This window comes from Ictalurus furcatus, chromosome 24 (assembly GCF_023375685.1).
Source record: "Ictalurus furcatus strain D&B chromosome 24, Billie_1.0, whole genome shotgun sequence".
Classification (NCBI taxonomy): domain Eukaryota; kingdom Metazoa; phylum Chordata; class Actinopteri; order Siluriformes; family Ictaluridae; genus Ictalurus; species Ictalurus furcatus.
The window spans coordinates 4,327,509-4,352,173 of record NC_071278.1 but is presented as its reverse complement, the minus strand read 5'-3'; the positions used below and the strand labels follow the sequence as shown (position 1 = coordinate 4,352,173).

The following is a 24,665-nucleotide window of genomic DNA, read 5'->3' as shown; positions in this document are numbered from 1 at the left end:
TTATTTTATTCCATCGACATCCAAAAGAATGTTGGAATTTATATATATTTATGTTTACATTTCAATTTATTCGTTTAGCAGAGGCTTTTATCCAACGCGACTTACAAATGAGAAAATACAAGCAAAGTGATATATCAAGCAGAGAATTGATTGATTAATTGAGTTCTAGAAGAAGCAAAGTGTGCAGAGTAGAGGTGTAAGTGCCAGAGTAATTTTTATCTATCTATTTATTTATTTATTTTATTTTATTTTTATTATGTGATGATAAATAGTGCTAATAGTGTGTCTTTTTCAGTGTGTTAAAATCTGCATTCATAGTAACACTGTTTTGAATGCTATTTTTCTTTTTTTTCATAAAAGAAAGGGTTACAGTTCTGAAAATGAATGAATTATGGTCATTATGATCAGAACTGATTTGGTAATTATGATCAGAACTGATGCTGGCAAAAAAAAAACAAAAACCTGACATCAGTGAAAATTAAAAAAAATATTAATATATAATATTTTTATGACAGTTTTTGGACATGGACATTTTTGTCCTCTATGGACCCGTGTGTAACTTTTTTTTAATTGATTCATTTTACACTAATATAATGTTGTGGAATATTTTAATGGCCAAATATAATGTGGTCATGAGCCTCTCGACGGAAAGAAGTAACATCTGAAGCAACGAGACAACATTTGAGGCAATTTTTAAAATATTCCTTTAAGCATAGTCTTGCCCTGATCTATTTATGCAGAGCTATGTGTGTATTTTGGAACTCATAGCACATGCCATCTGGCCTGTTATGTATGTAATTTTGCTGTAATAGTTCTCCTAGTGTCAAAGAATGAATGTGAAAGAAGACAACAGAGGAGTAGTCAAGAACAAATAACCACATGTTTGTACTATTATAACTGAGCCTTCCTGGTAATAAAGTTTAACTGCATGCCATATGGTCTGGGTATGAGTTGTTGTACAAGAATATTGTGGTATGAAGCAGGCTAATTATAATTGATGAGCAACCAACATGTTAAACCACATAAGCTGCCCCAATTACAAAGTGATCTTTGTCTGCTTGGAAAAATAAGCGAAAATCTTCATATTTATTTAGTGATGCACCTTTTTGTAAAAACTATCACAAGTTTTGTTTTGAATCCCAGAGTAATTAACATATTAATTAACATATTTTCAACCAAGCAGTGACATTGAGGTTTTTAAAAAGACCCAGTAACCCAGTTGCGGCTTCGTAAAGCACTCAAAAAATTCAGATTTTCTTTAACTGCTTCAAAAAGAAATCGTGTTGTCATGATATTTAAAATGCTGTAAATTACTTCCGTGACACAAGAGGGTGTATTGGCTTGCAGCCGGTTCTCGAAGTTGAGGTTTAACACTAACGCTGGACACCCCATTTATCTATTTCTATATTAGAAATTAATAAATAATTTACTAGTTATACACACACACACTCTCTCTCTCTCTCTCTCTCTCTCACACACACACACACCAATCAGCCATAACATTAAACACACCTGAAGATCTACTGAGAATTGAGAGACAAAGTAATGAATTGGTTTACTGTACAAAGTCACTCAGATCCTTACTCATGCCCATTTTTCCTGCTTCCAACACAACTTCGAGAACTGACTGTTCACTTGCTGCCTATTTTATATATATATATATATATATATATATATATATATATATATATATATATATATATATATATATATAGTACAGTGCTGCGAAAAATGATTTCTTCTGTTTAATTATATATCAAACATTAAATAGTTTTAGATCTTCAAATGAAATACAACATAAAACAAAGTCAACCTGAGACCTGGGTAAACACACAATATAGGTATTATTTAAAAAAAAAAAATTATTGAAGCAAAAAACAAACAAACAAATACCTATCACCAATGTGAAAAAATTATTGAAGCAAAAAACAAACAAACAAATACCTATCACCAATGTGAAAAACTAATTGCCCCCTTAAACTTAAAATCTGGTCGTGCCACCTTTAGCAGCAATAATTGCAACCAAAGGCTTCCGATAACTGGAGATCAGTTAATCATTTACTTCTAGGACTAGGACTTACTCCTATGCTTTGGATCATTGTCTTGGTGCACAATCCAGTTGTGCTTGAGTTTCAGTTTACGGACTGAAGAGTGGACATTCTCCTTTAGGATTTTCTGGTAGAGAGCAGAATTCATGTTTCCCTAAATTAATGCAGGTTGCCCAGGCCCTGAAGCAGCAAAGCATCCCCACACCATCACACTGCCACCACCATGCTTGACTGTAGGTATGATGATTTCTTTTGTGGAATTCTGTGTTTGGTTTACGCCAGATGTAACGGGACCACTGTCTTCCAAACAGTTCCACTTTCAACTCAGCAATCCACAGAACATTCTCCTCAAGCTTTGAGGATCATCAAGGTGTGTTTTGGCAAAATTTTGCCACTCGCCACTCTTCCATAGATGCCATTTTTGCCCAGTGTCTTTTTGATAGTGGAGTCATGAACATTAACTTTTATTGATGCATGAGAGACCTGTGGTCCTTGGCTCTTTTGTGACTTGCTGGATGAGTAGTCGCTGTGCTCTTGGAGGAATTTTGGAAGGTCGGCCACTTCTGTGAAGGTTCACTACTGTGCCGAGTTTTTCCCATTTGTAGCTAACGGCTCTCACTGTGGTTCTCTGGAGTGCCAGAGCCTTTGAAATAGCTTTGTGACCCTTCCCAGACTGATGTATTTCAATTACCTTCTGGAATTTCTTTCAATTTTCACATCGTGTGTTACTGGGTAAGACCTTTTAACCAACTACATGCTGTTGAAAAAGTTCTATTTAAGTGTAGATTTGATTGAACAGGATTTGCAGTAATCAGGTCTGGTTGTGTCTAGTCCAGCTGAACCCCATTATGAACGCAGTTTCAAAGATTTGGGGAATTAGTAACTACAAGGGCAAATACATTTACACACAGGCCCAGATGGTATTGGAAAAAATTTTAGCTTCAATAAATAACATTATCATTTAAAAAGTATATTTTGTGTTTATTCAGGTTGCCTTTATTTTATCTTAGATTTAGTTTTAATTTCTGAAACAAGAGAGTTGTCGAGTTTCAAACAAACCTATTAAACACAAGAAACTGCTTGGATGAGTTGCACAAAAAAGCTTTTCCTGAGAGCTTCTCATTCCTGGATAAACAACTGGAATCAGTTTAGATGAGACCAAAATAAAGGTTTGTTGACAATAGCAAATGCATACAAGCACAATCCCCCAAACCCACTGTAAAATAAAATATGGAGTTGCAACATTGACTTTTGGGGCTGTTTAACAGATTGTGCATACTGAGTGTATTATCAATTTTACTAAATACAGAAACGTTTAGCCCAAAACTTAGATCCCTTTTCCTCTGAAACTCTACATGATAATGGCCCAAAACATACATCCAAATCAACACAAATGTTTTCAGGAAAATAATTTGCAATCTCAGTCTCTGGATTTCAATTCAAGGTTCTTTGAAAAGTTTTCTCCAACTGTGATCTGTACGTTTGATACATTTGAGCTCCTTCTACAGCACATTGCCCTGATACTGTCAAACACAGCCATATACAAAATGGGATGGAGGCACATGTTCAGGCAAGCTAATGCCTTTGACACTTGGTATCCATTACGTACATAACAATTAGTCTTGCCTTCTTCTCTCAGTTTAAAGCTCACTATCTGTAGAATGTGATAGGGGACAAAAGACACAGTGTACAGGACACAGACTAAACCAACAATCAGAGCCACTTTTTTCTTCTCCAATGAGGTGATATTTGCATTTTTAAAAACCACCCACAAAACACCAAAATATGATGCAAAAGTAACTAAAAATGGGACCAAGCAGCCTATAACAACCATAAACACCCTGTAGGTAGACTTTAGGCTTGATTTTTTATCTAGATTTGCAAATATGAAACATCTGTCCCTATTGACACCTGAAAAGTAGAGAAGTGGAGATGAAATGCTTGCCACAAAGATCCAGACGAACACACTGATGATCTTGGCGTGTTTTGGGCGAATGTGTTTGCGTGTGAAAAACGGATGAACGATGGCCAGGTATCTATTAACACTGATGCACATGATGAAGTAAATGCTGACGTAAAGGTTACAGGTGAAGAGAAAGCGCTCTATTTTGCAGACAGCATCACCAAATATCCACTGTCGATCTCTTGAATAGTTGACGATAAGAAGGGGCAGAGTGAGGGCGTAAAAGATGTCACTGATGACCAGGTTGCAGGAGAACACCACTCCTGTGTGCCAGTTCTTCTTCTCCTTAGTCACAAGCAGCCACAACGCCAGTATGTTCCCCACCAGCGCCACACACATCTCCACACCGTAGATGGGAGGTAACACTTCTTTTTGAAACGTACTGTTACAGCTCCAGTTCCAGTTTCCTTTCATTTTACCGAGCCTCCTAAAAAAGCAATACAAAGCATCTGTATTAGAATAAATCAGGAATAGTATAGGACAGTCATTTTCAGCTTGTCTTGCCTCCAGACCCATATGTGTTGTTTATCAAGTCACAACCCAAAACCAATTTCAAAATAAATGAAATGAATCAACTTTGGGGTGGTAATAGTAACTTGTCCCAACCGGTAGATTAGTCTTATATTATTATATATCACAAGAATAAGGACTTTTTGAAACATATTGTTACAGCTCCCGTTTCCTACCATTTTATTGAACCTCCTAAAAACAGCAATGCAAAGCACCAGTATTAGAATAAATTAGGGATAGTATAGAACAGTCATTTGCAGCTAGTCTTGCCTCCGGACCTATATTTGCATTCAAACGTTAGATTAAATCTTGATACACAATTACAACTTAGTTTCACATGCTTAAGAAGTCATAATGAACTATTTTTAATGTGTTCTTAACACATTAATTGCTAAATGACATTGTAATATCCAGTCCTGCCCTGTCATCAATGTAGTCAGTTTCATATTTTCATTTCAAGGTTTACTCTAAACACTTAAGTTTTTTAAATAACTTTACATTCTTTATTCAGATATGTTAGGGTAATTTGTAATATTATGATGGACAAACAGAAATGCTATGTGAGTTAAGAAAATTTATGTTTTTTGCATCCAGTTCCATAATCCCCCATGGAACACCCCATGGTAATTGTTGGATTTTTTGACATATTTGGACAAAAAAACCATTTGATCCTCTTTGAATCCTCAGTTCCTATTAATGCCTATTAATTAATTTGATACACTCTGTCAAAATGACACATAAAATTAACATTTTGAAGTAATTTTCACAATTTAAATTAATAAAGAAAATACAGATCAGTCACATGGAATAAGTAAGTACACACCTACATTTATCACACCTTAAAATACATAAAATTAGAATCTGGTGTTCAAGATTGGGTGCCAGTGATTAGGACCTGCTTAGGGAGTGTCTGGTGTTTCCTTTGCTATTGAGGTGTGTGGTGTCATCATGCCAAGATCTAAAGATTTCTGTAAGGCCTTCAGAAAAAATGTTGTGGATGCCTATGATTCTGGAAAGGTATTTAAAAAGATCTCCAAATTATTTGAAATACATCATTTCACTGTAAGGAAAATAATCTGCAAGTTGCACAGATTTTAAATGACAATTTGTCCAGGACTGGCCGTCCCGGGAACTTCAGCCCAAGAGCAGACCGTCTGATGCAAAAAAAGAACTATACAAGAACCCCAAAATTTCATCACAGGATCTACTAGTAAGTCTTGCAACTGTTGGTGTTAAAGTGCATGCTTCTACAATCTGAAAGAGATTGCACAAATTTTCCCTACATGGGAGGCATTCCAAAAAAAAAAAACCTTTGCAAGACTAGGCCTTTTGGAAAAATGTGCTCTGGACAGACAAATTAAAGATAGAGTTGTTTGGCCACAGTAACAGCAGTCATATTTGGTGCAGACCAAAGACAGCTTTTCAGGAGAAGCACCTCATACCAACTGTGAAACACGGTGGTGGAAATGTTATGGTCTGGGGTTGCTTCACTGCCTCAGGGACTGGACAGCTTACATTCATTGATTCAACTATAAATTTTGCATCATATCAAAGAGTGCTTGAAGATAATGTGAGGCCATCTGTCCAAAAGTTGAAGTTGAACTGAAAATGGACTTTTCAACAGGATAATGATCCTAAGCACACTAGAAAATTCACCAAGTAATGGCTTAAAAAGAAGAAATGGAGGGTTATGGAATGGCCTAGTCAAAGCTCGGCTTTGAATTACATTGAAATGTTGTTGGAGGGAATTAAAACGGGCAGAACATGCAAGAAAACCCTCAAACATCTTGCAATTGAAAGAATAATGCATGGAAGAGTTGTCAAAAATTTCAGCAAGCTGATGTCAGAGACAATCAAATGTTTGCTTGTCCAAACATGTCAAAAAAGCCAACAATTTCCATGGGGTACTTATTTTTTCACATGACAGTAGGTGTATCATTAAATTTCCTTTTTCCTTGTGCGTGAATATAAAAATTGCTTGTCATGTACCGCCAAGCGAACAAAAATTCAGTCTCCACATCTTTTTCTCATTTCTAAATCTTTCCTTAAATTGGCATTTTTCTCTGTGAAACTCTTTATTTAATAAAGAAAGTTAAATGTTACCATTTAAGTGAAAACCTTGGATGATGCACCAAGGACCAACAGCAGCAAGCTGCTGGACTTGGATAAAAGAGAGATAACAAATTTAGATTATTTCAATTTTGCAATTTGAATGTCGCACTTGTTTTAATTTTAAATCATGCCTGAGCTGATCGGGGCAATCTAGCCCCAAAAGTTTAAAAGTCGTTACCAAGACCTCATAATTCATTGTTATATGAAAGATGTTTTTAAAGTTAGTCTTAACTGCAAAGATTCGGTGCACTAAATTTTATCTACCAACAAGTTAATTACAAAGGAAATGTCATAACCGTATGAATAATGAAATATTGTAATAAAATACAGTTGAAAGATTTTATGGTATGTATCCTAAAGAGATCAGAGTCATTCTGGCAATCTAACAGTCAAAGTAAAAATTTAAATCATTTTCGATTTCAATCACAGAGCCCAAGACATTTACCAAACTGCAGTCTATTTAAACAATTGCCAGTTGTATGCTACTTTACTAAGAATAGATTTGGGCACTTGACACCATTTTTACACACAGTGCCATTAAGAAAATTTCAACATCCTAAAAAAAAACAAAAAAAAAAAACCTTGATAAAAATTACTGAGATTATCTCGTCACTTATCAGAGTAGTCTGCACACAAAGTTCGTACAAACAGCCTGCGTCCTCTATGTGTACATCAACTCACCAAGTCTAATCTGATCGAAAGTTTTATGCTTTTCATTTCCTGTTTCCTGACGTCATTGTGGTGTAAGTGCTCCGTTATAGCATGTGCAGCTCCTTCATCCTCTGTTCTTATTCTTCTAAAGTCATTCGCATCTTCTTTGGCCTGCTTTTCACAACTTTCCAGGAGAATTTCAGCACATAAAAGTTGTCTTACCAATAGAGTTGTTTTTTTTTCTTCATCAGAGACTTATGAAATAGAAGGTTTCCTCCTTTTAGATAATCAATGTGTTTCTATATTTCCTCTTTATTATGTGGAAAATGTCTTAGTTGTCTTTCTTTTTTGTGTAGTTAAGGTCTACGTAAAAATGAATAATGAAATTGAGACCATCACAAGCCTCCAGAACAGCTTCAACGTGCCTTCACATGGATTCCACAAGTCTCTGGAACTGTCCTGAACCGATGAAACATCATTCTTTCAAAAGACATTTAGGGGGAATACTAGCCCTGATAATTTTAATGTCACTACCAAAGTCTCTTTACAACCGTCGCAGACTGTTAGACCCATATTTATTCCTAATCAAGTTATATATACACGAAAATTCTCCAAAATCAGTTAAAATAATGGTATTCTAGGGGCTAGTCTAAAAGAATAAACCAGGCATAATTCTGTGGAAAAGAAATGAAAGAAACCCATCAATAAAATAATTTATTCCTAATTCAATCTTCTCCTAACATCTAGTATTCAGAAAACTGTATACTAGGGTTAGGGCAATGATGTGGGGGGGGGGGGGGGGACCCAATAGCAATTCACAAGCATAAATTATCCTTAAAAACCACACATTTTAATCATTTTATGATTTGTTGAATTTGTCTACTTACCAATAGTCGTGTCACTTGGTCCAAAGTTTCTTAAGATTCTGTACAAACAGCTGATATTCCCATACTACAGATTTTGTTGTGACATGTCCGCATCTCACTGATCAAAGTTTCATTTCCTGTGCACAATCCTTTCCCACCGCATCAACTGTTCATTACGACACAGCCAAGTTTCATATGAAACAATTTTATGTAAGGATCCATTATTTATTGCTGTAAGTGCAATAAACCTTTTTGTGAACATTTTTTTTTACAAAGTACAAATTTATCTTCAGACAGATTGCAGTCTTTTCAAAGCTGCTTTAGCAGATTAGCAGTTAAGCATTAACAACAACTTGCAGCATCGCCACCACCAAGATGTGTTCTGCTAGTGCAGTCACTGCTGTGTAGATCTTGAATCCTGTTTTCTCTTCACCATTTCTCGCTTTTCTTCTTGAAGTCCTTCGTTGCTTGTCCTCCTATAGGGCTTGCTTTAAATGTACCAAAATTTTGTGCCCTACTTTTTCCCCAGAAACCTTTCCTCTTTGTTTCCTCCAAAACTCTTTCCTCCTTTACTCTTCCAAAAACTGCTGCTGACCCCTGCCATTTTTCCCACTCTAAAGTCTTTGTTTCTTCTTCGATTTTACACATTTCTTCCTCCCAAATGTCTTACCAGCAAAGTTTTTAGCACCAAAAGAAGACTTGCCAGTATGTCTGGATCTTAACTTTTCTTCACGAGAAGATTTTGACATACACAGTTTCCTCTTCTTGGAAGGCTTGAGCAACTTGCCTGGGTCATATTTCCTCTTTGCGGTGGGAAACATGTATGAAAGAACATGAAAAGTGAAGCAGATGAATGCCAGTTCTTAGAATTTACAACATTATCTGTCACATTCATGGGCAGGATTGCAAAAAAGTAAGTCTATTTTTTATCCATCTATTTTTATTTTTTTTTGCCAATTGAACAAATCTTTCTGAGTGTGCCATCATTTCCGGTAATGATCGCCACTTTAAACATTATTTATGTAATGAAATGCATAACTGACAGCAAATCCAAACAGTCTCTTAACAGTAAGTAGCAAATAGTTGTCAAGCACCCGAGATGGAGACAGTTGCGGTAAATGCGTTTATTAAAAAGAACAAAAAACAGATCCAAAACACCAGACGTTATCAAGGGGGAGAGACAGGTGTGTGGTCAGGCGTTGAACAACCAACAAACAAAAAATCAAGACAAAATCACAATTGAGAAAGACAATCCAGAATCACAGAACATGAACAACAATCAGAATTAAAAGCTTGGTACATCATTGTGAAAACAGAGCTGAGCAGATACTTCACAGCATCTGTGTGTGTTTGGAGTGTGCTAACATTACGTACAAATGGTTAAGACGCTTCCTGGAGCTCGACAAACTGGTTAAGGGGGCTAGCTCTGTCCTGGTCTGCCCTCTGGACAGCATAGAGGTGGTGGGGGAGAGGAGGATGTTAGCTAAGCTGGTGTCAATAATGGGCAACTCCTCTCACCACCTGTATGAGACATTGGAGTCCCTGAGCAGCTCCTTCAGCAGCAGACTGCTGTATATACATTATATATATATATATATATATATATATATATATATATATATATATATATGTGTGTGTGTGTGTGTGTGTGTGTGTGTGTGACATTTTTGTATTCTATTCCTATTTAATGTGTATTCTTTCTTATCTGTTTTGTGTAATTGAGCTGCTCTAATGAGGGAATTTCCCCAGTGTGGGATCAATAAAGTTTTTCTTATCGTACCTTTTCTTAACATACATGAGACGTGAGTCCAGATGTGTGATCAGTAATATCTAGTTACTGAGAACATGACATTGAAAATGGTGTGTGGGTGTTGTAGTCCAGGAAGTCTGTTTTTGTAGTTTGTGGTGCATTCTGCTATGACATATGTAAAAGTTTGACATTTACATGACAAATCGTCGCTGGAGCTGAAATAAGAGTCAGTGTCTCCTTTCTACTCCAGTGCCTCTTCGACCGCTTGGACACCATGTTGTATATGGGGACTGATCATATGACTGCGAGACTGTGTGGTGCTGCATGTCCTATTCTCCTATGCGAGAGCCATATTGAGATTACCTTAGTTTATCCGGGGATGTTTGGAGGCAGACAATCAAGAGAATTTGAGAGGCTTGTGTAACTTAAAATGTCCCAAACAATAGATAAGCTGTTATTTTTTAATAGAAATAGAAAAGGAAATAGAAGGAAGTAATATTACACTTTGGCTTGGTACGCACTCAGAATGTTCCTATTTTCTTGAACTAACTTGCAATAACTGTTTAAAATAAAAATCATATTGTGTTGTGACACAGCATTAAAATGCTGTAAAACTGCAAAGCCAATACATTACCATCTTGTATCATGATATTTTAAATGCTGTAAAATTCTTCAATGTGTCACAAGGGGGTAATGTATTGGCTTTGAAATTTACTATGGTAACAGATGTAGGTCCAGCATTGGATTAGCTTTGGTATATGTAGACACAATGGACCTATAGCGTGTCATGGTGGGCCCTTCTGGAAACTGTGAGTAAACCTAAAAAGAAAGAGAAAAAAAAACGCTAACAAACTCTGGAAAATTTTATGAAGCACTTCCTGAGAGCATCCCATCACTGGATTTACAATTTGAATCAGTTCTGATGAGACCAAAATAAATTTACTGACCATACAGGTCATCAACATGTTCCCCAAACCCACTGTAACATAAAACATGGAGGTGCAACATGAATCTTTTGGGGCTGTTTAACAGCTTGTGAATATTGAGTGTATTATCAGTTTTACTAACTACAGTAACATTTTTAACTCGAAACCTGGTTACCTCTTCCAGAAGGGTGAAATTTGGCCATAGATTAAATTTTCAACATGATAATGAGCTGAAACATACATCCAAATCAACACAAATGTTTGCAGGAAAACAAAATCGTTTGCAATCTCAGTCTCTGGATTTCAATTCAAGGTTCTGTTCTTCAGCTTTTGTGATCTGTACATTTGATACATTTGAGCTCTTTGTACAGCACACTGCCCTGATACTTTCAAACACAGCCATATACAGGATGGGATGGAGGCACATGTTCAGGCAAGCTAATGCCTTTGACACTTGGTATTCATTATGCACAGAACAATTAGATTTATCTTCTTCCCTCAGTTTAAAGTTCCATATTTGTAGAATGTGATAGGGGACAAAAGACACAGTGTACAGGATGCAGCTTACGCCAACAATCAGAGACACTTTTTTCTTCTCCAATGAGGTGATATTTGCATTTCTAAAAACCACCCACAAAACACCAAAATATGATGCAAAAGTAACTACAAATGGGACAAAGCAGCCTATAACAACCATAAACACCCTGTAGGTAGACTTTAGTCTTGATTTTCTATCTAGATTTGCAAATAAGAAACATTTGTCCTTATAGACACCTGAAAAGTAGAGAAGTGGAGATGAAATGCTTGCCACAAAGATCCAGACGAACACACTGATGATCTTGGCGTGTTTTGGGCGAATGTGTTGGCGTGCAAAGAAGGGATGAACGATGGCCAGGTATCTATTAACACTGATGCACATGATGAAGTAAATACTGACATAGAGGTTACAGGTGAAGAGAAAGCGCTCTATTTTGCAGACAGCATCATCAAATATCCACTGTCGACCTCTTGAATAATAGTCGATAAGAAGGGGCAGAGTGAGGGCGTAAAAGATATCACTGACGACCAGGTTGCAGGAGAACACCACTCCGGTGTGCCAGTTCTTCCTCTCCTTACTCACAAGCAGCCACAGCGCCAGTATGTTCCCCACCAGCGCCACACACATCTCCACACCATAGATGGGAGGTAACAGGTCTTTTTGAAACGTATTGTTACAGCTCCAGTTCCAGTTTCCTTTCATTTTACCGAGCCTCCTAAAAACAGCAATGCAAAGCATCTGTATTAGAATAAATTAAATGAATAGGGTAGGATACTCATTTTCTCCTAGTCTTGCCTCTGGATCCACATTTCTTGTTTATTATCAAGTCATAACCCAAAAGCACCATTATAACAAATTAGACAGGTTAACCATTCAAACATATAAGCCTACATCTCGATCCTCCAAAATTATAACACTGTTTTCCCAAAATGTATTGAGACAGTGATAATATTATAATTGTAATATTGTATATTGTAAAATCTTGAACAACAGCAGTTTACATACTTAAGAAGTTATAACGAACCATTTATTTAGTATTCTTAGCACTTAAGCTTTAGGAAACTTTGTTTCATTTACATGTTTTTTCAGTTTCTAAAAGAATTTTACATTTCTGTTTTCAAACCTGTTCTGGTAAATTGTAATATTTAGATGGCCAAATAGAAACGCTACTTCAGTTAAGGAAACTGATGTTTCCAGCATGCAGTTGCATGATGCTAATATGTGGTCACAGGCCAGTCTATTGCAAAAATAGAGAAATATATAAATAAATTGTATAGAACTACTGGTGTATTATGTAATATGTTCCATCTGGTCAGTGTATAGCATATTTTCCAAGAATACTGTGGTGTGAAGTAGGCTAAATATAGCTCCTGAGTATCAAAAACACACACACACACACACACACACACACACACACACACACACACACACACACACGCACACACAAAGAATGCACATTAACTAATATGACAAGCTTTTTGTCTTATTAACTTAAAAAGAAAGAGAAAGAGAGAATTAAGTAGAAATACTATAATGTAGGTAAGAACGTTCCCCAACATTAAATATAGCTATAAACAGATCAGTTGTGACATGTTCTTTAATAAATCGAAGAAGTGTAATCGTTGGCAATTTGCTGTGGTATAAGAGGAGGAATAAAATATTTCAGGACATGGAAGTTACTGGAAATAGTCAAAATCAGGATCAGGTCTATTATTTATGTAGTGAGGTACTGTTAGTGAATGTAGAAGAAGGCTGAAAACTGTGCAAAGGAAGTGAACTAGAACAAAACCAAATGCTGCATACAAACAGCACATAATATAAAGTAATCGCACTTAAAGAGCAATGGGTGGTATGGGTATATTATCCTTTTTCCTTGTGTGTGAATATAAAAATCACTTGCACCACTCTACATCCAGGCAAACAAAGATTCAGTCCCCACATCTTTTTCTCGTTTCTGAATTTTCCCTAAATTAGCATTTTCCGCCGTGCACAGAAATCACTGTTATATGAAAAGTGTTTTTGAAGCTAGTCTTGATGCAAAGATTTGGTGCACCAAATTTTATTTACCAACAAATAAAATACAAATGAAATATGCTAACCCTGTGAATAATGTAATATTGTCTTAAATTGTTCTCTTGATAGAATATAGTTTAAAGATGTTAGGGTGGGTTTCCGAAAACTCTCTGCGATCAGAGTCATACTAGCAATGTAATAGTCAGAGTCAAAAAAATGCATTTACCCATCTGCAGTCTATTTCAACAATTGCCAGTTGTATGCGACCCTTCAAAGAATAAATGGACACTTTAGAATCTAACATTTTCCCACGCGGTCCCATTAACAAACTTTCAATACCTTAACATTTAATGACACTATTTTAATAATAATGACTGTTTATCTTCTCACTCACCAGTAGCCTGTTTACAGATTCTGTGAAGACTGTGAAGTCCGTGGTCTACTAGAAGTTTAAAAGAGGCTTATGATTTCCTGGTCGTAATAGTGCAGTCACTGCGGTGTAAATGCTCCATTCCAGCACACCTTGTTAGTGCATCCTCTTTTCCTCTTCACCTTTCTTATTATTAAAGTTCCTTGTATCTGCTCTGGCCTATTTTAAACATTTTTCTTCACTCCAAATTTTTTGACAGCAGACTTCTGCCATGTCAAAGTAGTCTGATTGTACCAGCAGACTTTTTTTTTCTTCACCAGAAGCTTTCGGCCATAGGTTTCCTCTTTTTGGGTGATGTGTGTGTGATATTTCCTCTTTGTGGTGTCTTGCATCTCTTAAATGTCTCTGTTAAGGTTTATGATAAAATTTTAAATTGGGGCCTTCGCGACTAATCTCTGGAACTGTACTGGAGGGACGAAACACCGTTCTTCCAATATACATTGCCTCAGTTTATTGATTTAATGACGCATTCATCTTCAGTAACTGTTTTTCTATTAGTCAGGGTTGCAGTGGATCCAGAACTCCATCAGACCAAGGTCTTTCATTGCTGCACATGATAGAACTGAAATTTTACTACATATTAGAAAGCTTACTTTGAGCTACCTGTGGTCTTAGTAGAATTAATTAGAAGGAAATTACTCGGCATCCCAATGTCCTTTATAGATTCCTAAACTTGATTAAATTGCTATCTGTCGTCTAAACTACAAAAATCATATGTGTAGAGAAGAATCCAATTCACTGAGCAATTTACAGGCTGGACTACAAAGCTGGCCGTTTCAATTTTTCAGAAACTGTCAAATGAAGATGGAAAACAATCTTAATAGCAAAATAGTGGTTACCCAGTAACAATATCCGTTACCCAGCATTCATTGTGTGTATTTTCAGATGCTTTTAAAAGATGTATACCTTGAACATGTTTGGTCACAAGTGTTAACACTGTGCTTTGATAAATAAAATGTCTAAGTGATGCAAAGGAGTTTGGTTACAAAAAAAAAAAATACAGATCTCACACTACAATTATTTACTTAATCTGCAATATTACCAGACTCCATTTCCAAAATACTTAAATTCTTGTAGGTTTTCCTGTCTTGATTGTAGGCTTCATGCTAAAGGTGTTCATTCCATTAGACAATTTTACATTTGTTTTATTTCTTTTCTTTTTGTAGCCCTAGTGGTTTTAACTTCATTACTAAAGTTACTTTATATTATTTTATCAATATATACTTTATATAGTTACTTTATATTACTTAAAAACCATGGCAGACTGTTAGATACCATATTTACCGAATAACTTACTGAAGGCAAATTAGAAAATTCTCCAAAAATCAGACACACAGGCATACTTGGGGCAACTAACTAACTAACTAACGCACAGTTCTGCAGACACACATCCCTTCAGTACCAATAAAATACATTTCCCATCAGTAACATAAGTTCATCCAAAACCAAGTAAAATGAAAATCAGAAAGCATTTATAAAGGGCAGTTTATTTGAACCATTTTCTCCTCAATAAAAACTCTAACATAAACTGACCAACAAATATTTTAATAGCTCAATGATGTTGAATTTGTCTACCTATCGGTATTAAATGTTACTTTATAAAATGTTCAGATTCTGTACAATTAGCCAACATCTTCAAACTACAGACTTTTCAGTGACATGTAAATCTCACTGATCAAAAGTTTCATTTCCGCTGCACAACCCTTTTCTCATCTCATTACAACACGGCCACATTTCAGGAAAATCATGGCAATTTTATGAAAGACTCATTTATTGCTATAAATGCAATAAACATTTATGAACATTTTTTTACAAAGCACAAATTTATCTTTTGACAGATCTTTGCAGTCTTTTCATGGCTGCTTTAGCAGATTAGCAGTTCGAACTGAAAACAACGCCACCACCTGGATGCGTTCGTCCAGTGCAGTCACTGCGGTGTAGATCCTGGCTCATGTTTCACCTTCTCTCTTTCTTCTTCTTGAAGTCCTTCTTTGTTTGTCCTCCTCTCGGGCCTGCTTTAAACGCAGAGCCGGTTTTGGGTCTTTGTCCTTTCCCCTTTGAACTTTGTGTCCCACTTTTCTTTCCTCCAAACCTTTCCCCTTTGTTTCCTCCAAACCTTTCCCCTTTGTTTCCCCCAAACCTTTCCCCTTTGTTTCCCCCAAACCTTTCCCCTTTGTTTCCCCCAAACCTTTCCCCTTTGTTTCCCCCAAACTGCTTTCCTCCTTTACTCTTCCCAAACCGGCTGCTGACCCCGGTTATTTTTCCTGCTCTAAATCTTTTGTTTCCTGCTGCAAATTTACCCATGTTCTTCCCACCAAACTTCCCACCACCAAAGTTTTTGGCACCAAAAGAAGCCTTGCCACTAGGTCTGGATCTTGATTTATCGTCATCAGAAGCTTTTGACGCAGACATTTTCCTCTTTTTGAAAGGCATAGGTGACTTGCCCGGGCCATGTTTCCTCTTTGCGGTGGGGAACATGTCTGAAAGAATATGAAAAGAGAAGCAGATGGTAGTCCCTAGAATTTACAACAAGCGTCACAAGTATGTGATGCATCTGCAAAGAGCACAGGTTTCCAACCTCATCTGCAAAGGGCTGGTGTGGGTGCAGGTTCTCATTCTAATCAAACAGGAGCCACAAAAAAAAATAACACCTATTCAATCAGTTGATCTTGACTTGCTGCGTGGTTGGAATGAAAACTTGCAACCACACCAGCTTCCTGAAGACATTTCTACCATATAACATGCATCATGATATACAGGTTTGCTCACAAACAGCCATTAAACCAACAGTCTTACATTACATTAATCTGAACTAATTACAATAATTTTACATTAATCTGTACTAATTTGTTTTACAAGCACCACAGAGTTTGTAATTGTTATAAAAATCATGTGATGTCTCAGAACAACATATCACAATATCAATATTATAGTCATATTGCGCAGCCCTGATTAAGTTATTACTTCATAACTACTGACTGCTCTCATTATCTTTTTGTAGTTATGTTTCATTGCATGTCTGCAAGGGGAATCAAATGTGTGAACTGAAACTATTCAGGGTTATCTATATCTAGTGATCTCTTTAAGACAACTGACAAAAACGAACACTTTTAGAAATGTGTGAAGTGTGTGATTAAAAGGCTATCCAACGTGTATGAGAGATGTTACCTTCATCAGGTTCCTCCCCGACAGCCTGTCTGTAATACTCTGCCTCATCTTCAGACTCCTCAGCCTCAGGCTTGTCCTCCTGCATCCCAGGATCCTCCACTTCACTGTCATCAGACGCAGCCTCTTCCTGCTGCCATTTCCTCTTCATGCCCTCCAGACTCTTTTTCCTGCGTACACACACACCTAATCACATATGCCACCGAAAACCCAATACCCAAACAGGAACTAATTATAATGTGCGTCAGACTGATAACGATTCTTTGAAAACTTGAAATGAATAAAAATGCCACAGTGGTTAATACTGTGTACAACTCACTCTCTCTGGAAAGGTAGAAAGATCACATTGGCATACACACAATCAACAACAGAGGAAACAAACCGCTCAAAAGTATGGTTGCATATAGATAACTGGTATGGTAATAAGAGTAATTTAACAAAGCATCTTTTGACCACTAATCGCTAGGAATATAAATTAATGCTATGATCGCAGTCCTCCTCCCCTCACGGCTGCATTACAAATCGAATAATAATAATAATAATAATAATAATAATAATAATAATAATAAGGCTAATCTAATGAATAGTTGAAAACATCAGAGCCACTTAATATTTAGCTATACATATTTTAAAAATCTGATGACCCAAGAACTTGCACAATATCTAAAAGGGGCAGTCTGAAGATCAGTTGGAGGAAATGTGAATTATGAATGAATTTTTTGGAGGAAGCGAGTTACAGCCTGTAAGTGTGTATGAAGGCAATGAGAGAAATTTTAAGCACAATATTGTCACTATTACAACGTAAACAACCAAGATCTTCACGCCCAGTAACTCGTCTTCCGTTCATTTTCCTTCCTGCCGAGTGATGCATGACCTTCTGATCATTTTTTCATTTTATGTATGTTCTGGTTTGTCAAATGTGACACTGACCACCTAGTGGACACATTCACAGTACGTGCATGACACCTGCACATTTGCTGATTCAGAGAAGTATATATATCAAAAAAGTGTGGCAAAACCTCATACAAGATTTGTACACCCTAGTGCTATTTACTTGTTCGCTTCTCGTTTCTGATTCTTCAGGGCTATGTTTTCATCCTGCTTCATCCTGCGTTCTTCCTTCTCCTTCAGACGGGCCTCCTTCCTCTTCAGAATCTCCCGAATCTCCTCCTCACTCTTCGTCACTACAAAGAACAAAAAGTTATTCAGTACTTAAGTACACACAGACCGTACGTACTCCAGCCTATATTAAGAAGGAACTCACTAATAGAATGATAAAGCACGTTCCCCTCTCCCAGGCCTTCTACAATCTTCACCAGCTGCAGGGTCATTCTGGGGCCGATCTTTTAAAAAAAGGAGAAGAAAAAAAAAGATTTGATCGGTCACGCAAAATTTAAAGTAAGGAATGGTTCTAATGAATCTGATCGACCATCCTCCTCCTCACCTCAGTAAGTCGGATGGCGCTCTGCTGCGCCTTCATGTTCCCGCGGCCTGAGTACGCCTGAGGCAGCTCGGTGATGTTGTGCTCGCCGTCCTGCTCTGCTTCGCTCTCTGAAAGGTTTGCACCCCTTACAGGGTTTAAAAAAAAAAAATTTTTTTTTTACATTTTTAAACCGGCTCTTAAAGTACATTTTCAAAAGAAGTCATGTTTTAGATTTTCCATAACCGAGGCATCAGAGCGTTTACTTTGAAAGATCACTGAGCAGTCAGTGACATTTAAAGTGTCATCATTTGCATCACACTGCACAAGAGAACTGGAAATTATTAGTCTGGTTTTTATTCACACACTGTAACCATACCAACAGTCTTACCAGTCCTAGCTAGTGTCTGTTAACGAACTGGCCTAGCTCTAGGAAAAATTTGTACTGTTAGTGACCAAATATAAGGGGATTTATGACCTGTTCAAATATCATTTGATATTTCACTTTCGATATCTCAGAACTGGGGTATAAATATTATGTCTATTGTGACGTTCATCATCCCACTTTATCTGTGGCTGCCTACAATCAGATCACACAATCAGTGTTAGACCAATGTTTGTTGTGACCTTATTGGTTAAGAGCGCTTCATATCACTCAGCATTATTTGGAAGCTGTCCTTTCAGCCGATTCTCATAAGATCTCACACACACAGACACAAAAGAAAATGGCAAACATGTAAGCAGCCTTAGAGGATCAAAAAGGAACAAGACGACTGTGGGGATTTGTGCTCATTCAACCACAAGAGCATTCGTGAGATGAGGCACCGATGTCGGGCGAGGAGGCCTGGGGTGCAGCCGGTGTTCCGGTTCATCCCAAAGGTGTTCAATAAGGTTGAGGTGCAGGTCACTCGTGTTCTTTCACTGCAAACCAGGCCAACACGTCTTCATGGACTTCACTTTGTGCACGGGGCGCTGTCATGCTGGAACAGGTTTGGGCCTCTTAGTTCCAGTCAAAGGATATCTTAAAGTTACAGCATACAAAGACATCCAATACAATTGTATGCTTTCAACTTTATGGCAACAGTCGGGAGAAGAACCACATGTAGGTGTGATGATCATGTGTCCACAAACTTTTGGCCATATAATAATGTATGTGCAAGCTCACAAGCAAATTGTTTTATTGTTCTGAAATGGAAGAAAACTGATGGACCATGTGCTGGAAGTATTGGTAAAGTATAGTAAAGTTCTGCGTTCGGAAAACACTTAATCCTAGAGGGACTGTGTAATGTGTTGTTGGATTATTATGAAAAGTGATTTAAGACACACACACAAATAAACACCTTTAAAGTCACGGTCACTGACGTACATAATCATGCTATAGTCTGTAAAACACGTGTAGATTCACAGAAGTACAAACCAGACAGAAGAGAGCCCCCTGCTGCCTGTGAACAGAACTGCAACTCCTATAAAAACAATGACTCCCCAGCTCACAAACCCTCCTTTCACATGACTTACTTCAGAAGCAGCTCACTGATGTCCTCCAGTCTGCTCATGTTAGGGAACTTCTCCTGCAAGATCTTCTTCACACCCTTGCTCATGCCCACAGGGACCACCTTCAGACTGCTGCAGGGCAGAGAGGAGAATAAAAAAAACAAAACAACAAAAAAAAACAGGTGTTAATGGAGAGTGTGTGTACGTCAGTCAATCACACATCCAATGGCAATATAAGTGAGTAGGTGCATCAGTGCGTTTACTTTGAAAAATCACTGTATTCTCATGTGTAAATCTTTCATCATGTGCACCATCTATACGCTATGACCGCACAGAGCCACTCAGAAATGTTACTTACTAATGCCGAAACTCTATTTCTTGAGTCTTAGGATCATAATCCACCAACACACACCTCTTTATGCTGTTCAGGTTGACCTTAATAAAATATACGTACATAAAAATAAAAAAGAGAGAGAGAGGAAAATATTTATTCTGGAATGGGTATGAACAGTAAACATGGCAGCTGAGAAAGCATATCAGAATACAAGTCAGATCAGAGGAAACCTCAGAAACCTATACATTCATCATGTTACTTTTATCACACAGATTCCTGCTCAACTCCTGATTTTATACCCTGTGCACGTTGATGGAAGGGAACATGTTCTGAAACATGGTAGCCATCACTTTGATATGCATGCCCTCCAGCCCAAAATTATTCAGCACCAGCAGCGGGTGGTGGGCAAACTGCTGTTCGTGCATCCGGTGCCTCTTTAAAGATGAAACTACATCCTTAATGAGAGTGTACTGAAAACGAATAAACAAAAACAGACACGCTCGTTATTTAATAAGAGGCAGGAAATCCAGTGTATTATTAAACGCTTAATCAGCAGATACATCAGTGCGTTTACTTCAAAACAATCACTTCGCAGTCAACACACTAAAATCGCATCACTTGTATCCGAACGCCTTTAAATTTACAAAGAGCACCCGAATACTAACAGAGCCGAGCGTACCTTAGAAATCTGGAAATGGACAGTGGGGCCTTTAGGAAGTCGGGCCAGTCTCTGTGAGAGGAGGAAGAAGAACGGTCACTTTAATTGCAAAAGGTGTATTTAAAGCATCCGAAATTGGATTCAAAACATTCAGACATTCATTAAACTCAAGACATTGTATCTTCATATGCATTCATTGGGATTTCAGCACCTGATCAAATGTATTAACACTGAACAATATATTGTTTAATATGCCTAAGATATTGCTTACCAAAAAAAAAAAAAAAAAAGCATTGGAACATTTCTACACCATTACCCTTATAAAGAAGGCCAGAGCTTTAAAATACAACGTGCAAACATCTCCACATCTTTGTGCGATCCCAAATAACTTAGTTAAGTAGCTCCGAGTCTCATTTAGTATCGCAGTATTCTCAGATATATCTAAATAAATCAGAACTGTGATTTTACTTAAATGAAAAGTTAGTCTTATTTTGAGATTGAGAGATCACAAAATATTCTCAAAAAAAAAAAAAGTACCACAAAAGATTTACTGCTCAGATACAATCAATATAATCTGAATAAACCGTACATAACTATTCATACATTGGGGAGTGGTTCATATCATTTTTTAATAAAAATCCAATAAGTCTGTGCTGCTACTTACCAAGTTAACACTATTGTCAGTTTTGGTGAAGATCAGGAAGTGCGTGACTCCCAGCGGTCCTGCTGCGGCCACAAAATCTTTTAAGACATTTTTCTTTCGAACCTGCATAATAAAGGAGGAAAAAGACAAACACTTACAGCAAGCACTTTCACACCGGACAATACGAACACCGTCGTCGTCGTCCGTGCCGTAGTAACCAGGCACGGCAAAACTACATTGAACATTAAACGTGTGATGATTTGGAGTAAAGACCTTTAAGGACTGTGCTGTGTACGGCTCCATGACACGCCGCATGTCCATCACCAGCTGTTCCACGTTCTTCCCGATTTGGCCACGGTGGAAGACGAAGGAGTGCGGCACGCTGTTGTACTTCTCCTCGGCCACGTGATTCGAAGTGACGCGGGCCGCCTTCTGGTTTTTAGTCTACAGGATTAAAAGTAATATTACATCAGACAGATGTGTCAAAGTCTGAAGAACTTTTTATAAAAAAAAAAAAAAAAAAAAAAAAAAAAAAAAAACATTTTGGTTTAACGACACACATAACATTTTTCTTTGCTCAAGTTGTTTAGCTTGTCTGTAAAGGGAAATTGTTTTTATCTACCTGATTAACTTGAATTATCTGACTAACTGATGAATTATCGCACAAGGTTACTAATACCTCCTAAACGATTAAGGCTTTTACCTGAGTGTACGAACAGCCATAGCATTAAAACCCCGTACACACCGATTTGTCTGTAATTACACACCATAATAAACTGCTGATCTGACCGTTTGTTTTATTTTTCTCTCTCTCCTTAAAAAATCACATTGATGATGAAATAAATCCGGCTCTGTCTGATCTGACGTAATGGTCTCCCTCTCAAGGTGGGAGTCAGGAAGCATTTAGGATTATATAAGGCGTATGTATAATACATACATATAAAATGTCCTGTTTCTCTGAATACTTTGGTCACGATGATTAACTTTTACTGCAACTAAAACCTGTACTGAACGACACTAGTTATTAGTAAAATTATTTAAAAAGTTTCATCTTTTATTAAACATATTTCCAGATTATTATATATCTCTATACGTATACAGCTTTTATATATATATATATATATATATATATATATATATATATATATATATATATATATATATACACACACACACACACACACACACACACTCATATACATATATATACACCTATAAATATATATAATAATCTAAATGATCTAATATATTAGATGTATAATATAATAATCTAAATAATTTACCTTATATAGATAATAATCTCAATTAATTAAGGATTTAAAGATAATTAATTTGCCTTTGAAACGCAGCCTAAGTGCTCAGGGTTCACTCACACAGCAAAGATTAACTACACACCTTATTCCTAAGGATCTTTAACTTTTTTGAAAATAATTATAAAGGTAATAAATAATTCCACGTGGAGGGAAATGAACTTTCGAGCCTGAAGAAGCTCAGCTAGCGCGTTAGCATTTAGCTTTGCTCCTCCGATAAAACATGATGTTGTTTAAGTTACTCTTACCTTTCTTTTCCCCATCTTTTCAACTGATAAATTAAATAACAACTGTTAAATAAAATAAAAAAATCAGACTATAACATGAAGTTCTAATGGATAATAAACAGCTTTGTCGTTGCCAGCCCTCATGGTTAGCCAAAACGAGGACACATGAGGAACCACGCTGCACGACTGTGCGTGTTTCATCACCCGTATTCTGACAGGCCCGGTCTTCTGCTCTACGATTGGTTATTCATGTCCGCCTCCTTCATTCCGATTGGTTCAAGTCAACAGTCAAGTTCGTTGATTGGCTGGTAAAGCCGCGTATTTAAATATTTAGGAATACGGGTTCGAAAAATAACGAGAACGAGCACGCTGCGAGTTACGGAGTGTACTGCGCATGCTTGCTGCAGAATGGGAGGAGAAAGCGAAGAAGAAATCATCAGAGCATTTGTCTCTATCGCTACCAGGTGGACAAAAGGAGAACAGCCCTTCTCTTATATCAATGATGGTAATAGTCAGAAAGTATGGAATATGACGGACCAAAGGGATTCAAAGTTTTTTAAAAATGGCACGTGTGAAAAAGTGTATATTTTAATTTAATTTCTAGACCAAAATGAACATTCAAATTTAACAATAATAATAACAATAATAATAATAATAATAATAATAATAATAATAATAATAATTAGTTTGTTGCAGTTTACTGCTCTTAATATAGATTGATTGTATGTAGAAAAAGTTAATTTGATTATTTTTAAATGTGTTTTTGCTTAATAGCATTTTTATATACTTGTGCCTTGTACTTTTAAACATTTCTGTATATTATAAATTGCATGATTTATCATTCAGACATCATTAATGCTTCATCACATGAACGTTTAAGCTGTACATTGGACATTTGCATGAATAAATGCATAAAGGTATTAATAAAGTATTCTGATTTCCGTGTAAACAAATTTTCAATCCCCAAATAAACCAATTTTCAATCCCCAATAGGCTGCAGCAGTCTTCCTGATAGTGTCATTAACACTCTGGAGTTTATCATAATTCTCATGTATTCGAGATGGTGCCGTGCTCCTGGCAGCCAGTTACAGCAGCTCCCGTCTCTAAGGACACTTTTACCTAAATACATGAGGGAGGTATTCCTACTTACCTACTACATATCTACTGCATAATCTACTGCATAATCTACTGTGTATCTACTGCATATCTACTGCATATCTACTGCATATCTACTACATATCTATTGCGTATCTACTGCATATCTACTACATATCTACTACATATCCTTCTCTTTAAACGCTTCGTCCTTGGTGTACTGTAACTTTTACTTTGTTTGGTCATGTACTGTCTTCTTTATTCTACACTCTGTGTTCAGTGTCAATTTCCCTCTGGGATTATTAAAGTTATCTTTCTATCTATCTATCTATCTATCTATCTATCTGTCTGTCTATCTATCTATCTGTCTGTCTGTCTGTCTATCTGTCTATCTATCTATCTATCTATCTATCTGTCTGTCTGTCTGTCTGTCTGTCTGTCTGTCTGTATATCTGTCTATCTATCTATCTATCTATCTATCTATCTATCTATCTATCTGTCTGTCTGTCTATCTG

General features: G+C 36.8%; 2 protein-coding genes across 3 annotated transcripts; both read right to left on the bottom strand.

Moving 5' to 3' along the window:
* Positions 1–1,711: 1,711 nt before the first annotated feature.
* On the bottom strand, positions 1,712–8,996 carry LOC128600742 (P2Y purinoceptor 11-like). 2 transcript variants are annotated; one of them, XR_008384604.1, is made up of 3 exons: positions 8,172–8,996; positions 1,945–4,438; positions 1,712–1,893 (listed from the first exon to the last, which is right to left on the bottom strand). XR_008384604.1 is itself a non-coding variant. In XM_053613422.1 (2 exons), the coding sequence occupies exon 2, from the start codon at positions 4,423–4,425 to the stop codon at positions 3,469–3,471; it is 957 nt and encodes a 318-aa protein (XP_053469397.1). In that variant the 5' UTR covers positions 4,426–4,438; positions 8,172–8,996; the 3' UTR covers positions 1,712–3,468. The 2 variants fall into 2 exon arrangements, 1 of the variants encoding a protein (XP_053469397.1); XM_053613422.1 differs by having other exon boundaries at positions 1,712–4,438.
* Positions 8,997–9,816: 820 nt separating this feature from the next.
* On the bottom strand, positions 9,817–23,500 carry ppan (peter pan homolog). Its single transcript, XM_053613500.1, has 13 exons — positions 23,077–23,500; positions 21,792–21,962; positions 21,540–21,641; positions 20,897–20,947; positions 20,517–20,687; positions 20,242–20,318; positions 19,908–20,015; positions 18,417–18,540; positions 18,237–18,315; positions 18,027–18,156; positions 16,976–17,142; positions 15,768–16,287; positions 9,817–12,106 (listed from the first exon to the last, which is right to left on the bottom strand). The coding sequence occupies exons 1-13, from the start codon at positions 23,089–23,091 to the stop codon at positions 11,116–11,118; spliced, it is 2,706 nt and encodes a 901-aa protein (XP_053469475.1). The 5' UTR covers positions 23,092–23,500; the 3' UTR covers positions 9,817–11,115.
* Positions 23,501–24,665: the final 1,165 nt, after the last annotated feature.